This window comes from Zonotrichia leucophrys, chromosome 2 (assembly GCF_028769735.1).
Source record: "Zonotrichia leucophrys gambelii isolate GWCS_2022_RI chromosome 2, RI_Zleu_2.0, whole genome shotgun sequence".
Classification (NCBI taxonomy): domain Eukaryota; kingdom Metazoa; phylum Chordata; class Aves; order Passeriformes; family Passerellidae; genus Zonotrichia; species Zonotrichia leucophrys.
Genome location: NC_088171.1, coordinates 18,325,211 through 18,341,249, shown reverse-complemented (window position 1 = coordinate 18,341,249; position 16,039 = coordinate 18,325,211). Strand labels below are relative to the sequence as shown.

At 36.7% G+C, this 16,039-nt stretch overlaps 1 protein-coding gene across 5 annotated transcripts in view; it reads right to left on the bottom strand.

Moving 5' to 3' along the window:
- Positions 1-16,039, bottom strand: part of ARHGAP21 (Rho GTPase activating protein 21) — a 111,976-nt gene that overhangs the window by 6,744 nt on the left and 89,193 nt on the right. For all 5 annotated transcript variants that reach the window (XM_064704103.1, XM_064704101.1, XM_064704105.1 and 2 more), the window contains 12 exons: positions 8,060-8,218; positions 7,803-7,905; positions 7,677-7,713; positions 7,055-7,180; positions 6,030-6,314; positions 4,868-4,932; positions 4,636-4,784; positions 2,991-3,130; positions 2,748-2,903; positions 2,562-2,640; positions 2,042-2,115; positions 1,867-1,956 (listed from right to left, as the gene is read on the bottom strand). In XM_064704103.1, coding sequence (XP_064560173.1) covers positions 1,867-1,956; positions 2,042-2,115; positions 2,562-2,640; positions 2,748-2,903; positions 2,991-3,130; positions 4,636-4,784; positions 4,868-4,932; positions 6,030-6,314; positions 7,055-7,180; positions 7,677-7,713; positions 7,803-7,905; positions 8,060-8,218 — 1,463 coding nt within the window. The remainder of the gene's footprint in view (positions 1-1,866; positions 1,957-2,041; positions 2,116-2,561; positions 2,641-2,747; positions 2,904-2,990; positions 3,131-4,635; positions 4,785-4,867; positions 4,933-6,029; positions 6,315-7,054; positions 7,181-7,676; positions 7,714-7,802; positions 7,906-8,059; positions 8,219-16,039) is intronic.

The following is a 16,039-nucleotide window of genomic DNA, read 5'->3' as shown; positions in this document are numbered from 1 at the left end:
AATACAACACTATTAAAATATATGAGAACCATTTAAAATAAAGACATGAAAGGGTTTTTTAAAAATACGTGACTCAGATAGGATATTACACTACAACAAAACTCTCCTATATGCAGCTGCAATAAATATACCCAACGCTTCTGCAATTCAGAATTCCAGCCTTCCTTAACCTACTGCAAGCAAATGGCTCCACAAGCACAGAAAACTCAAGAACCCAGACATATTCTTTACACTTTCAGGGGGATCTTTTCTTCTTTCCTTAAAGAAACACTGCTGCTTGGAAACACTGATGTTTTCAGAATTTTTTGTTTTGTAAAAAGGCATTGATAGTTCCCAGTTTTTCTTCTGAAAACATTTATATGACACACACACAAAATTAAGCTGGTAGTCAAATACTGTATTATATCTGCTGACAAAGACCCCATTCAATTTGCACCAACTTCAGAGGAGGTGGCAGAACAAACATCACGGACCCAAGACATCTATTTGTGAGACAGGCTCAGCATTGTGTGATCAGGTCACTACTTGAGAAGTTAATTAAGTAGATGACTAATGTTATATCTGTGACAAATAATTTCAAGAAACAACAGCAGAACTTACCTTCTATTTTTACTTACTTCTTTTAAGTTAAGAGTTTACTGTTCTGGTATAGAATAGACCAGTAATATACAGGAAGCAAAGACTTTGTGCTTACCAGAATTAAGTTGCAAACATGACACAGCTCTCTCTTGAACTGTGTCTTTTGACAAGTCACACAATTCTAACACCTCTTTGATCTAGCCTTATATATTCAACAATATTAACAGTATTTAACAATATTTATACAGCCCACCAAAACCATAAAATTATGGAGAAGCTTTCTTTAGGCACTGCACTTAAAAATGACATTTACTATAATTTCCCTATAATACTGTCTGTAATTTCACTAAAGTTTATAATCTGTTGAATTTTTTTTAATGAACACACAAATACTTTTCTTTCATATTTAACTGGAAGGTATTATTTGCAGGACCTACCATATTCAACTGATCTTTTAAATTATTTAAGATGATTTAAATTATTTGGCCACAGGCTTTTCTATATACCATCAATTATATCAAATTTTTTCCTGTACCGTGCACATTGGTAGCCAAGCTACCACATTATCTGCCCTGAGGTAAACATCCAAAAGCACACCCATATTATAAACAGCTTTGCACTCAGCTACCCCTCCCTGAGACCTGAAAAAGGGGACACTATTATTAGCATTTACTGATGGACTACAGCATGCACAGGAGCACTTAAACCACCTATGGAAATGACAAAAAGTTACACTTAGTGGTGGAAAAAGATCCCGTAGTGATGAACTACCACCATTTATATTATGAATTTCCTTCTTACAACCAGTGAAACAGCATCTATAGGTTAATTACTCAACTAACTACAGCAAGTCCTAGTCTTAAAAATCTCCCAAGCATCCAGAAGCCAGGCTTCAAAAAAGCTGATGTGACAATGTCTGTCAGCAGGTTTATTCACCTGTGCCCTGCCCAGACACAGTCTTACTGGGATCTAGATTGGATCACAGAAAATCTAGACTTGGGATAAATTTAGGACGCAAGGAGTTAAAAAGACTGACTACCAGTCTGAATAAACTTAATTCACACTTAACGTGCATATTCTGTAGGAGTACTTAGCCTATTACAAAAATTTTCTCCACATAACAACACTCCCTAATTTCATCTACAACAATAAATTATCACCTTAATTAGAAATGATCTTGCACAAAAATAATACTTGTGTATTATATTATATATTATTATATATATTATAATACATAATAATACTAATGAGACAAACCAAAATATGTTATATGTTTCTTCCTAATACCTTGTTTTTTTCTGAGTTCTCTGCTACTGTCTTCAGGTGTGCAGAAAGAAACTTGAGAGTCTCATAATGGTGTTCAGGTAAATCATGAATCTGAAACAAACAATCACTATTGAGAACACTGAACATTTAATGCTAATTTGGTAGTACACCTACAACACAACTGATTTTAGTTTACCAGTCTCTTCAGTGTTTTCAGACGCTCAACAGGATCTTCTTTTCTATTGGCATCTATAAAATCTGCATATTTGTCTGTTAAAAAAGCAGAAATTATAGATGAGCTTTTAGATCTATATGTGTATGCATACAAACCCCCATCTGCCAGCCCCACTTCTCCCCTGAATACTAGTAACATACGTAAAAGAATTACCTCTGGAAGTAATAAATTAGCCCATTATATTGTATGTTTTGTATGACAGTAGGGCAAGAAAAAAACAGCTTTCACTGAATACTGCAATAGTAGAAATGAAAGTTTTACTCTTTTAGTTGCATATTCATAATCCCTTCACATCACAGAAATTATATTTACACCTCTCATTCCTACGATGATCACCATGACTTCCTACTCTTTAGTAAAGACAACATTTAATGCAGAGTGGGGATGATTTCCCTAAATTTTCTCTCAAATCATCTGAATGTTGTAAGACAACACTTCAACTGCAATTCCTCAAGACAAAACTGTAGAGAAAACAACCCACCGTTGGTGAAGAGGGGCTCTGGGAGCTTTCGGAAGAAGGATTTCAGCAAACTGCTGATCACGTTCAGGTCACGCCATTTCTACGTGTTTAAAAGAAAAGGTCAGACATGCTTTATACTTCTATGATCACAACACAACCAAAGGTTTTGGGGATTTTAATATGAAAATAGTGTGATTAAAGACTTACATCATCATGAACATCAATGTCAGTCATTCCTTTGTTGAGCTCTTCTTGCATACTTGAGATGGCAGCATTATTTCCAGGCACTCTGTAAATACCTGTGTACTCAAGACCTCTTTCTTCAACCAGTTTGCAGCATATATCAACAATCAGTGGAATATACTGCAAAAAAAGAAGAGTTCTATAGATAAGTAAGTGATTTAAAAGGTATTTTACATTCCCAATGAAAGAAAAATTCTACTTCCATACTTTGTTGGTATGAGCTGGAGGGCAGTCATCAAGTCTAACACCAAATGTTCCAACAGCAGAAGGCTTCTTTTCAAATGTTTTCCTCATAATGCTTGGAATGCCCCTCCATGTCCCTTTGTCTTTTGGTGGGCTTGTCTCATCTTTTTGTTGTTAGGACAGTGGAAAAAAAAGAAAATATAGAAGAAAAATAAGAACATTTATGCCACAAAACTGAATGTAAATACGGGTAACAGATCTGCAAAGAGCAAGTGATACCTGCTGCGTTTTCAGCTTTTACCAGCCTGGCTTTATGCAACAACTCATTAAACATTAATCTGTGTTAAACAGAACTTCTGTTACTCTTCTGTGGTTCAAAAGATAAATCTGAACATACTCACACCCTGGACTTAGAAAAGCAAGGAGCTGGATGCTACTGTGGCATTTCATCATTCTAAGACTAAAAGTAGATAAACTACTAAATTTAAACTTGATATTTATATAAACTACTAAAATTTTTAAAAACTGAAATCTACATTTAGTATCACAACACTAAGTCTCCATGGAATCACACTGCTGCACAAAATACCCATCAGACTCTGGAGCCATGCTCACACTTGTGCAGACTTACTCATTCTTTCAGAAATTATCAGATTTTAGTCACTCCTAAGTAATTCCAAACATTACTCACTTAAAATATCCTCTTTCCAAAAATCAGGTTAAAAGTTTCTCAGTTTCTCTGTTTACCTCTCCTACAGAATTCTTGTAACAAACTGCAATTCCCATTTATCTTGCACTGCAAGTCATCTAACACAGTAAGTATTTCTTGCTTATTTCTGGAGATATTCTTTCAGTAGATTTGAGGTTTACCCAACATGTGCCATTTAGTTACATGTGTAGCTTTGCAGAAGCAAAGGGACATTTTTTGGCAACAAAAACCAGAATTCACTGACAACTTAAATTCAAGACTGAATCACTCAAAAGTGGTTGCTTATCCAGTTGCCTGAATTTGTACAGAACATTTTCTAAACAACAGTCTGATGTGAAGTACTATATGTCTACACACTATGTGGGAAAAAAAAAGTAAAAAAAATCAAAAAGAGAATAAAAAAAGAGTAGATAGCGACATTATTTGATGGAGCTCAGATACTGTTCAAGTTTGCAGTGCCAGCTCATCATAGTTTTTTAGAACTCAGGAGGCATTAATTTTGTTCTGGAAAAAATAATACAAGTTCACTCCTGTGTTTTAAAAATTAATATTAAAAAAATCTGTTCTATACTTTGGAAGCACTTTAGTGGAAAAATTTACCTTATCAGTTCCGAGTCAGCAGGAGACAGAAGTATGAATTACACACATAATTATTTCCAAAGATTGACAAAAGTTTGCTCTCAAGAAGCTTAACGCCTATGTTTACTACTGTTAGCCCGACATAGAGCTGAAGGAAAAAAATCCATAAAAACTTTTTGAGAGGGAACTAAAATAAAAGTTGCAGGATCTGAGATTAAGTAGTTCCTAGAAATGAGCAATTAAAGGTGCAGCTTAAAACCCCTGGGCTAATACTTGGTTTGCATCTGTATATTAATGAATTCAAAAATATCTGAGAAGGGCACCTAGATGGCCTTGCACTGGGGCAGAAGGGAACTAAAGAAATACACAAAACATACAGACCTTTAGTGAGAAGCTTCCTTTCTGTCTCATCCTTAGGAGAATGTGGACTCTGAGTCCTCTGTTCTGCTTTAGTTCCAAGTAGAGTCTGTCTGATACTCAGACTCTGGCGAGGTGTTTTGGGAGATGGCTCTGTTTTGCTGCTTGAAGAACTGAGCAAGAGAGACTACTTCAGTTGAAAGAAACTAAATAAAAACTCTAAAAAGACCACTGGGGCACCATATAAGTCACTCACCTCATCATTGTGCTGTACTCTTTAATCCTCCGACTAATTAGATCTCTACTAGTAACACCAGTATCCTAGAAAATAAATTGAGAAATATTTTATAATCTCATAAAATAGAAAAAAATTTTCTTTCAGAATATGATTAACTCTTCTGGTAACCAAGTAAGTATAGAATTCAACAATTCAGACCACTTTAAAAAAACCCAAACCCTCACCAAACCAAACATCCTAAGAGGCAGTTCCTGAGAACAGTAAAGAAAAAACACTGAAAAACCACAAGGAAAATTAAAGTGAGTAATTACAAATCAAGTATTGGTATTTACAGGGGTTTTTTTAAAGCAGTTTGATGTAATTAATACTTAAACTGAAAGTAAGTTTAAACAGAAAAAATGCAAGTAAACGCATATTACTACCCAAAATAATCTAATCCTGTGCACACACAGTACTTAGAGAACTAATTGCTACTACAACTACAGCTGAAAAAGACATGAATTCAAATCTGCTTTTTTTTCTATCTGTGTAATATTTTGGATAATTATTTTGAATCTGAGTAGATGTGTATGGCCACAGACATAAAAGTATTCCTCTGTTGCTCATCACTGCAATGAAAACACAATGGACAATATTGGGACAGGTATTGATACCTTATGTACAATAGCACCTATTTGCCTTTGGCAATAAGCACTGACTTAATTAACAGAAACATCAGCTTTTAATCAGAGAAACAGGCTTCTTCAGAGTTTCATTCTTTAACTACTGAGAAACTCTTCAAAGTGTACTACTGCAGACACTCTGCAATGCAAGTCTGAAGAGGGACCACACTGGTCCTAAACCTGCAATTATCTTTTAGAAAAGCTTAGGTATTTTTGGCAGATCAGTTTACTATAAAGTGTATCTTTACTTAAATCAGCAACAGCATTAACTAATTTATTTCAAACATCTGTTTTCTGATTATGATTACATTGAGTTTTTAAAACTCTATTAATTTACTCAGTACCCTTCCTTTCTTCTCATTTTCTTTTATGTTTTGTTTATGTTCCTGTTCACATTTTGGTCAACTGGTTAACTGAAAGTTAATTCGTTTGTTCAAGTATTAATTACAAGAAAACACAACACATTTTGAATTAAAATGCAAAAACTACAGCTTCTGCTTTAAATATTATATAATCACCTCATCATTTAAGTTGCTGTTGTCTTGTATTGCTTTAATCCACGCTAACATATTATCTCTGTCCTCAGCCTGAAACAGATACTCGCGGTCTGATGTGGTGAGTCTGAACACATTCTTCCTCTTGGTTTCACAGTACGAAATGTCTATCAAGCAGGCATTGATGCTTATAGGTTGTTCTTCCTCAGAGAGGGTCACTTGTTCCTTTTTATCCTTGTACAAATAAAGGGAATGACCTCGAAGAACAACATACAGTTGCTTCCATGGCCGAATGCTCCCACCAACTCGCTGAAAAACAGCAACCAAGGTGTCACATTGCTTACTTGTTACAGTGCCCCTTTCTGGATTGCAAAACTACCTCCAGAAGTTTTACAAAGCAAAGCTATCCACCTAGCTGGCAGAAAGACAAAGTGGGATTCACTCTTGCTCTCCATGAGAGGAGTGAATTGTTCCATAACCTGCCCTCCCAGACCACCGAGTGTGAGTTCACATGTGACAGTGGGTAAGAAACAGAATGAGACCATTTCTGGTCTCATATTTAGGGAACTCTTGCCCATGCCTTTTAAACTGCCTCCAAGTCAGAATGGCATCTTCACACCAAGGAAATTCCAGACACTCAGTTTTCCTTAAGCATTAGTCTGTATTTGTGCAGAAGATTATTTGAACTCAACTCTGCAACATTCACAAAAATTACAACTTTTTTCATTATTAGGAAAGAGGAAAAAAAGTGCAACTACACCTATCAAGGGACTGATTCCTATTATTTAATTAGTCATTAGAAATTAGTTTAGTTCAACAGATGCTTTGAAATGTAAAATTAAAATCGTCTGGAAAGCAGTCTGTAGACAAAGCTGAGGAATTGACTGAAGTCAATTTCTAACAGATCTAAAATTTTTATGTTATTATTGATGATATTATCCCCTCCAAAAAAATAAGAAAACCTAAACAGGAAGGCCTGAAGTTTCTCATCTTAGTTTGTCACCAGCCTGGCATTTGTCCAAGGTCAAAACCTCAAACATGACAGATACCTTTCCTTTGTCTGTAAAAAGCTGTCGAAAATGGAGCCATCCTTCTTTGGAGGCATCACCAAACACCTCTGAAGAAGAATCTTTCCGGGAACCAGAGTCTTCTGAAGATTTCTGGCTGTCTGGGACCTAGAGTAAACATCACAGAAAGAATCTCATGGTGTAATTCTATAGGCATTTGCCTACAGTTCCTACATTCAAGATGTCTCTCAGTTTAAAAATGTCCCCAGGAATATGGTCCCAGGAAAACAATTTCTGAAGTTTACACACAACAATAGTATGTAAACTTGCACATGCCTTACACATGCCAAGAATACTTTGAGAAACTTCACAAGTCTTAGACATTCATTAGTGAGTTTTCACAAAAGGCCACCATGTTTAATATGCTTTGTTTACAGAGACTGAGGAAAAAGAAAATCAAGGACCATGTGATGGGTCCAGGGAAAAGCGACCATGTTTACTTTTATGATGCATACATCAGCAACTTGATCAGTAGCAATTCCAATAAACTTCCTGTCTGTTTAGCACATCACTTCATAAAACAGACCTGTATAATCCAAACCATTTGTCACAGCAGTGTGGGTAATGTTTAGGAGTTGCTACATATATATATATATTTACCTACCTTAATCCCCTTTAAACTAGATACATGCTTAATGGATCTGTGGGAAGAAAAACAAATGTTAAAATGAGATTTTAAACACTTAAAAAACCAGATGTCCAAATTAAGTTAATTTTTCCATGAACTCACGATTTTCCCTCTTCTCTGTAGTCATCCAGTCCTTCATCATATGACTTTGATCTCTCTGTTTTTGTGGCAGGCTGGCTATCCAGGACACTAGGCCGGATGGATTCTACAAAGAAATAGAAATTTTTGAGTATGTAGGAACTTGAATTACATTTTTGTGATTTATTTCAAGCAATGAAGTGTCTACAATTTTCACTCCTGATTTCCAGAGTGTGAAAGGAAAAAAGTTGCAAGAGAAAAAGAATGAAATCAACGCTCACCATGATCATGTGAAAGTTGTCGCCGAATTAAAGGGATTGGAGATGTAGGACTGGGAGGAACAGCTGTTATAGCTGGTGCTTGAGAAGCAGATGCAGAAATAACAGCAGAAGCAGGAATGTGTGCAATATCATGGTCAATACTAGGACTAGTCGGTTCATCTACAAAGGTAATATGCCATATATTAACATATTAAATGCATTAATCAAATGCTCAAATCAAATAGCTGTCTGAACTTCTCATTACTGGGATATCAGATATCTTAAACATGAAGTCATTCTAACAAACAAAAGGGTCCAATTAATTCACACTGTCAAATGTACTCTTTTTTTCATTAAGAGAAGCTTGTTTAATTTCATAGGGATGATAATTGTACATTAGAGATAAAGGCAAAAAAATCAATTTCGCTGTGTGCAAAAGAAACAGGAATTACTTGGTAATCTCTCAATATTATTTGCAAGTAGAGAATTTTTGTTTGCATGCATAAGCAAAACCCACACTCATTGTATCAGTAAGTTTGAGCTCAAGAGACAGATATCTACAATAAAACAGGGGCAGACTATCAAAAGCCATTTGATTTAGAGTGTTCAAATAAAACAGTCAAGTTACAAGCAAACAAAAAAAGCATTTTAAACAGCTGTCTAGCATTCAAAGAACCAATCCCCCCATCCTCAGTACATTCAAATAAAGAAGCAAGTACTCAGAGCTTTAAAAGATGGGACTATTACATACCAACCAGTTCTTCCACTAATTGTTCATAGAAATGACTGCATGCCATACATGCCCAGCACCTCTCAGTCTCAATAGCCACAAGGGTCATCATGAAAGATTCCAAAAAGCTTTAAATATTCTGGTATTTAACATGTTCTTTACAAGATGGAAGAAGCCAAAAGATGCATTTTCCATCATTTTGAGAAAAGAGCCATAACATCTTGTAGAGCACATTGCTAGCACTAAAAAAATCATTCTACTTCACCCTCTGGTAGAGAAAGGGATGGAAAAGAAAAAGAATCACGAGCAGGGGCTGAACTGTACTGCTGTAATGAATATGAATGTACTCTAGGTGCTAAGAATTGTAATATGCAGAGCTACTGAAAAGCCTATTGAAACCAATGAACACTCACAGACAGAGGTTTATTCTTTGCTTTGTGCGAACACAACTGCGTGTGCTGCATTGTGCTGTTCCAACAGTCACTAACAGTTCTGTTAAGGCAGCACTTGTACCATCAAAATTTGGCAATGTACAGAACAAGGCAATAAACAAAGTACAGGATAGTTTAGCAGTAACATGCCTCTAAACTGTCTGGTGTGAAAAATGTAATAACTTTCAAAGTTAAAAAAGTGTATCCCAAAAAACCCGTCTGCAAACTAGAAATTTTAATAAAAAGGAAAAGCAACAGAATTCACACTGAACCCTCATGCTACAATTAAAAAATCTCCATGTTTTACTTCCATCCAAAGCGATAAATTAGAAGCAATTACAGGTGAATTCACGACAACAACTAGGACACAGGAAAATGCTCAGCTGTACTTTAATTTCAAACCTACAACAGCTCAATTTCCTATTTTTTTTAATGTGCTGAGCTTCCCTGAAACTAATGTTGACTAAGGAATATAATCACTCAATCACTGTGCAATTGATTGAGTTATACCACGCAGACTGAAAGTGCTCAGGTTAAAGTTATTTATGTTAACAGACATATCTCAAATGTCATAGTCTCTACTCCCAAAAGTTATAAAAACACTGGCACTTGAAATAGATCTGTGCGAGCTGTGAACACAAACATATCTGGCAACACTACAGCATTTCCCACAACACTTAAATCCAAGAATTCAGATGAGGAAGAACAGTTTGTAAGTCCCTGAAAGCAACAATAATTATTCAAATCATTATTACTTCACAGTGGATCTAATTTGCAGATGAATCAAAATTAAAGTTGTTTTAGAAATATGCAAACTTTAGGGGAACTGCAAATGACATTGGTATAGGAGAGGCATAACTATGCAGTCAGTCCCTGAAGAGGCTGAAGGTCAGCCAGCAAGCTTTTATGTAATATAAAGTGATGATGGTGTAAATCATGACACACACCATAGGAGTTTCTGCCTATTAATTCAATGTGGCAAATGCCACTGCTGCTGTCCAGTAAGAAACAAAATCCAAACAACCCCACATATTCCTTGTATTCTGATCTTTCTTTCAAGTGCTTGCAATATTTGTTAACCTTTTCAGTTTCCTTGACTGACATATTTGCACCCCAAAACTCCTCACATAGCATGTGAATGGATGTGTTCAGCTCACCCATCAATGAAATGACTGTGTCCAAAAAGCAGTGAAGTGCACAGAACAAACAAGCCAGAAGAGAAACCACACAAAATAATTCTCTTTCAGTTTGCTACCTCAAATTACTGGCATCTCTTTAAATATTTGCAACAAAAAGGTCAAAGACTCCATGGAAAAGATTATTCTAGGAGGTACTGAAAAACACCTGGAGGACAATGCAGTCATTGGTCAGAGCCAGCACAGGTTCATGAAGCAAAGTCCTGCTTGTCAAACCTGATTTCCTTCTACAACAGGGTTATCCACTGATCTTGGTCTGTTGAGCCTGGAGAAAGGGAGGCTGAGGGGAGACCTCATTGTGTCCTTCAACATCCTCACAAGGAGAAAAGGGGCAGACACTGATCTCTTCTTTACTCTTGTGACCAGTGACAGGACTCAAGGAAACAGCACAAAGCTGAGTCAGGAGAGGTTTAGGTGGGATATCTGGAAAAGGTTCTTCACCCAGGGGGTTGCTGGGCACTGGAACAGCTCCCCAGGGAAGTGGTCACAGCACAAAGCCTGATTTGGAAGAGTTTGGACAATGCTCTTGGGCTCATGGTATGATTCTTGGGGTGTCTTGCACAAGGCCAGGAGTTAGATTCTGTTATTCCAGGACTACTTTATGTCATACTTTTCAAATACAATCTGTTCTGCATTTTTATCTATGAAATGACACAAGAGACTGGCCATCAGAACCAGCATAGTGACAGAGCATCTCTGGCCAAGGGGGGGATATCACTTGCGTTTGCACGAGAGTGCAAGTGGTCAACAGTTGCAACTAATGATTTTCAGGAAGAGCCCTAAAACACAGAAACATTTAAGGGGGTAAGACACTGAAAACTTGTAACATAACACAGCTCCAAACACAGCTCCAACAACGGACTGATCCTCTAGCTAAAGCACAGAGACATTTGTGTATCACAGTAGGCTTGTACTGCCATGCAGCTGGAGACATACAAAGATAGAGAGCATCTGCACACAATGTAGGTGAGGTGAAAAAAAACTGATACAGACAAGTTTTATACAGAATGGGTTCAGAGGCAGAACCAGATTTCAAAACTGAGAATTTCATGGGCAAGAAAGCATGACTAACAGGACATACTGTCCCCACTATGTGAATGAATAAGTAAGTATTAACCAATTTATCAGCTACTCAAAGAAACTGACACAAAATCACTGAAAAAAAAAGCACAGATCTGTATTATAACCTATTAAGCTGCAACAATACAATTTTATCATGATTAGTACAGCATTTCATGTGTTTGTTTAGCCCATCTCCTGAACAGTCCCTTAAACATTAAGGTTTGAAAGGAACAACCTGAACACAAAAGGGGGCACATTTTGAGAGCCTCAAATGTTAAGTTAAACGAATCACAGAATTATTCAGGTGGAAGCAAGCCTTGGAATGTCTCTCAGGCTCACATTCTCCACAAGGCAGTGATAATGCTGAATTCAGACCATATTGGTGAAGGCTCTTACCCAATAAGTGCCAAATAGAGGGGGAGATCTCCCTCAGTATTCTGGTTGGGTTCTTTCTTATTGATACAGACTAGGAGAGTCTAAGGCTAGTGTTGCCAAACTTAATAAGTATCTCTTATCTCCTCTCAAGGTCATGAACATGAAACAATATGGCCCTGAAGAACATCACTTGTAATCAGCCTTCAGGCAGAACCTGAACACTTAGGCACTACCTTCAGACGCATTTCAGTGGGTTGCATGGACAGGTATGGGTTGAGCTGCACTGGAGCTGTCTTAAGAGCACCCTTTTTATCCAAGCTGGTAGTGATTGTGGAGTTTGCTTTTGTTTGTTGTCGAGCTTTGGCTGCTTGGTGGTTTCTTTTTTTTTGTGGTAGTGGGAAAGCAAGGGAGAGAGGTGTTTAAGGCAGCTGTTTAGTTAACTGAATCATACACACATGGGAAACAAATTCACAGATAGACTTTAATACAGCCACCAGCAGGGATGCTTTAATAGGGATTATTCACAGAGAAAGGTGATTCCTCCTCCAATCCATACAGATTCAGTTTGCCAAAGCTTTTCTTCACTGGTAATAAAAAATTACTGGAAAAAAAATAGCTTATAAAGGCTAAAATCATTCTTCTCATGTATTCCCCTTCAGGCATGGCAGTCTTGCAAGCAATATTTCAATACCTCAGAAGGCCTTAGGAACAAACAGTGTTATTTAGTAAATGTTTTGCAGACCACGTTACTATTTGAAACACTAATTGGGCATCTCAATTTAAACAAACAATGTGAATATGTGGCCACAAAGCTTAATTCAACAAGTATGTATTTTATCAAAGACTACCTGATTTAAAGATTCAGATCATAAAAATGTAACAGCTGTGTAGTAATACACACTTAAAAACAGCTTTACATGTCCCATGAAGAGTGTTGAGACAGCATGCACTCCCAGAAACAAAAAAAGTTATCCAACATATAATTTCCCAAAATGCACACATTGAAGGAGATAAATGTATTTTAATATTACTGGCTTTCTAACAACTATACCAAATTCTTGGATTAGGTATTTGTTTATAAATGCTCCTGTAGTATTTAATGCAATTTTGGTTACTCAGATCTTGTGTAAATGTATCAGTGATTGGTTGTAAAAAGCCCAGCCTTCCACAGAAAGCTAGAGGTAGCTCATGCTGCTGCCTGCAAAACAAGAGTCATTAAAAACATTATTTTCATTCAACTGAGCCACAGATGTCAAGGTTCCTTATAGACTGAGATGGCATCTACCTGACAGTCATTACAGTAAGTATTTTCATAATTGCCTCTCTAGTTCTTCAGTAGTTCACTTGAACAACAGTCTGTGGCTCTGGGATGCAATTTAAGAATGAATCTTACATGTCAAATTAATTTGCTTATGTAACAAAAAAAGGAACAAACTATCAAGTACTCATTAGTAGAATTAAATAAACCCTAATCTTCTCTTTATGGAAGGACTGACAGGATGTGCCGGTGACCCTGCAGCAGGACTGACTTTAGAGGCACTGCCTTAATGAATTTCAGTCCTTTGTCTACAACTGTTTTGCACTCCACATCCTTGGCCTGTCCAAGTACTCCACAGTACATGATACCAAAACAGGCTCTGCATTTTCATAATGGACCAACAATACTTTAGTCTGAAGTATTCTTCCTAAATGCAGTAGGTAAAAGCTTTAATGTCTAATACACCTTCTGTGCCTCTCAGGTTAGATTTGCTCCAGCTTGCTACAGGCAGCACTTCCTTTAAAGCACAGCTGTGTGCACTGATGTCCCTTCCTTAAACTCAGCAGCAGGCAGCACAAAAGCATAGAGAAAAGGCTGCTGAGGCACAAGTGGAGTAAGGGACAGCACAGCAGGGGGACAGAGACTGCAGGGAAGTGGCACCAGTAAAAAGAATGAGGAAAGGAAGGACAGAGCATGGACAAGATAACACAGATTAGGAAAAAGATCCTCATCCACACACAGGCAAGGAAATAAAAAAAAAGGTCTGTCACCAAGAAACCCCAGAAGAAGCTGCCAATAAGGTAAACACAGACACACTAATGTAGGGCATTTTTCTTAAAAGCCTGTCAGGAAGACAATAAATAAAAATACCATGTATACAACTTCAGCAGTAGTGAGAAGGCCGGAAACAATCAACAAACAAAATCTAATTGTTGAATCAAAAGTAAGCTACATTGAATTAACTCTGCCATCATACAAGATAGCACAGAGGACTAATAAATTCCCCACAGCAGTGACTTCTTGTTTTAAATTCTGCAGTAAAAACTGCTGCATCTTATAATTCAGTCTGCAAGGTTAAAAGCTCCCTTATGTATTGACTTCCAAGGCTGTAATAACTGATTTGGGAAAAAGATAACTCTATTGCCTGGATTCCTCATGACCTGTTACTTCATTTTCTCAAAAAAGAATCTTGAAAAATATTTTTTTTTTGCTAGTTTTTAAGTACTTCCAGCACTAATTGTCTTTACAAAGAACTTCATATATCTACTTTATGTAATTATCCTCATGTGGCCAAAAGAATAGAATGGAAACATGTCTGCATGCTGAGCACATTCATGGCTCTAAGCCCCAGAAACACATGACTGGAAAAAGCTTCCTGAATCATCAAATCCAGTCCTCTGCTAATGCACTCATGTAAATACTATGTTTGTTATACTGTGTTTCACACAAACAGAAAAGGCTTCCCAAGGTTATTCTTCATGTCAGATTGTGGTGAAAACTGTATCTGTGGAGGCCTATTCTTTATTTCAGTGTCAAACAAAAGTTTAACTATCTTTCTACACAAAGCAATTCTAAAGGTTCCTGCTCGCCATATTACCCCATCACACCAAAAAGTACAACTCTCAGTATATTTTTTGTTGCCAAGAAACCCCACAGCATTCCATTACTACCTGCAATTTTGAAGTTATAATGATACACTGAGGATGATGTATGATTTGAAAATATTACTCACTATCAAGCAAATCTGATGCTTCTACTCAATTAAAACTCTTCTAGATGTTAGGAATCATTGCTCCCAATTTTAAGTTTTAATTTAAAAAATATTTTTGAGTTACAGAAGCATTTAAATGGTATTTAAAAACCTAATTTGTAATTTTGCATTTTGGCCGCTATACTTTAGAACACCACAATGACTTAAAAACTGTTCTTTGGATAAGAAACACTGAAATGTTCAGCCTGGAGCAACAGTGATTTGGCAGGCCACACTGTAAAACCCTGGAAAAAAAATACAAGACTGGTGCTTATCTTAGAAACACTGATGACATGTTAAAAGCTGTTCCAATGCTATCACGATAATAATGGAAGAAACAGCCCTCAAAAATGAACATTTGTCAGCCCTAATATCTACTGCAATTGCACTTCTATTTTCATAGTTTGGAATAGCTAGGCAGTAACTTGTAGAAAAGAAAATTATCCCAATAGATGAAGATTTTCATTTTCATCTTGACTGCCAGCTGTTTTGCCTTAAAACACAGCCTATCAGCCATCAGTATTCAGCCACCATTGCCCTGAAGAAATCCACACATTTTGAGCTGATGAACCACAATCTCTGCTGGAGAAGTCCAAGGCTTTTAGTTTCTCTCTCCTCATAAAGAGAAAATAGAATGAGTACATTCTTTCAAATGCTTCCTTTCTGCTTACGAGAATGTTTCTGCTTGCTTCCCCAAACTATTCCTACCATCATAACCTTTCTTCATAGCATGTTGTGCAACCATATAAATTTATTTTCTTATTTCAATTGCATTCAATGTAATCACATTGTCATCTTCCAAACCTCAGCAGCCTGCAGAGAGAGGCATTAAGATGTAGGGGGAGGACAGGGAAAGTATGGCACATAATCCACTAAGACTTGACAGTGACGTCTTTACACTCTCCAAAAAGTACTTGGAGTTGAGTACTTTACCTAGGATTTAAAGGTAAGTATTGATAAGGTAAAGCTATTCACCCCTACTTCCAGCACTAAAGAAGATAAATGCAGTCACATGTATAATAAAGTTGCCTGAAAAGCTTAATTAGTTATAGGTGGTTTAGAATGTTTCAACTCCTAATTTCTTAGTTAATATACTTTAAAAAAACATGCAGTAGCAACAATATAAAAGAAAAATAAAAACAGGGTTGAGCAGAACTCACTGGAAGCCAGGTAAATTTACCCTATCTGCTAATCACCAA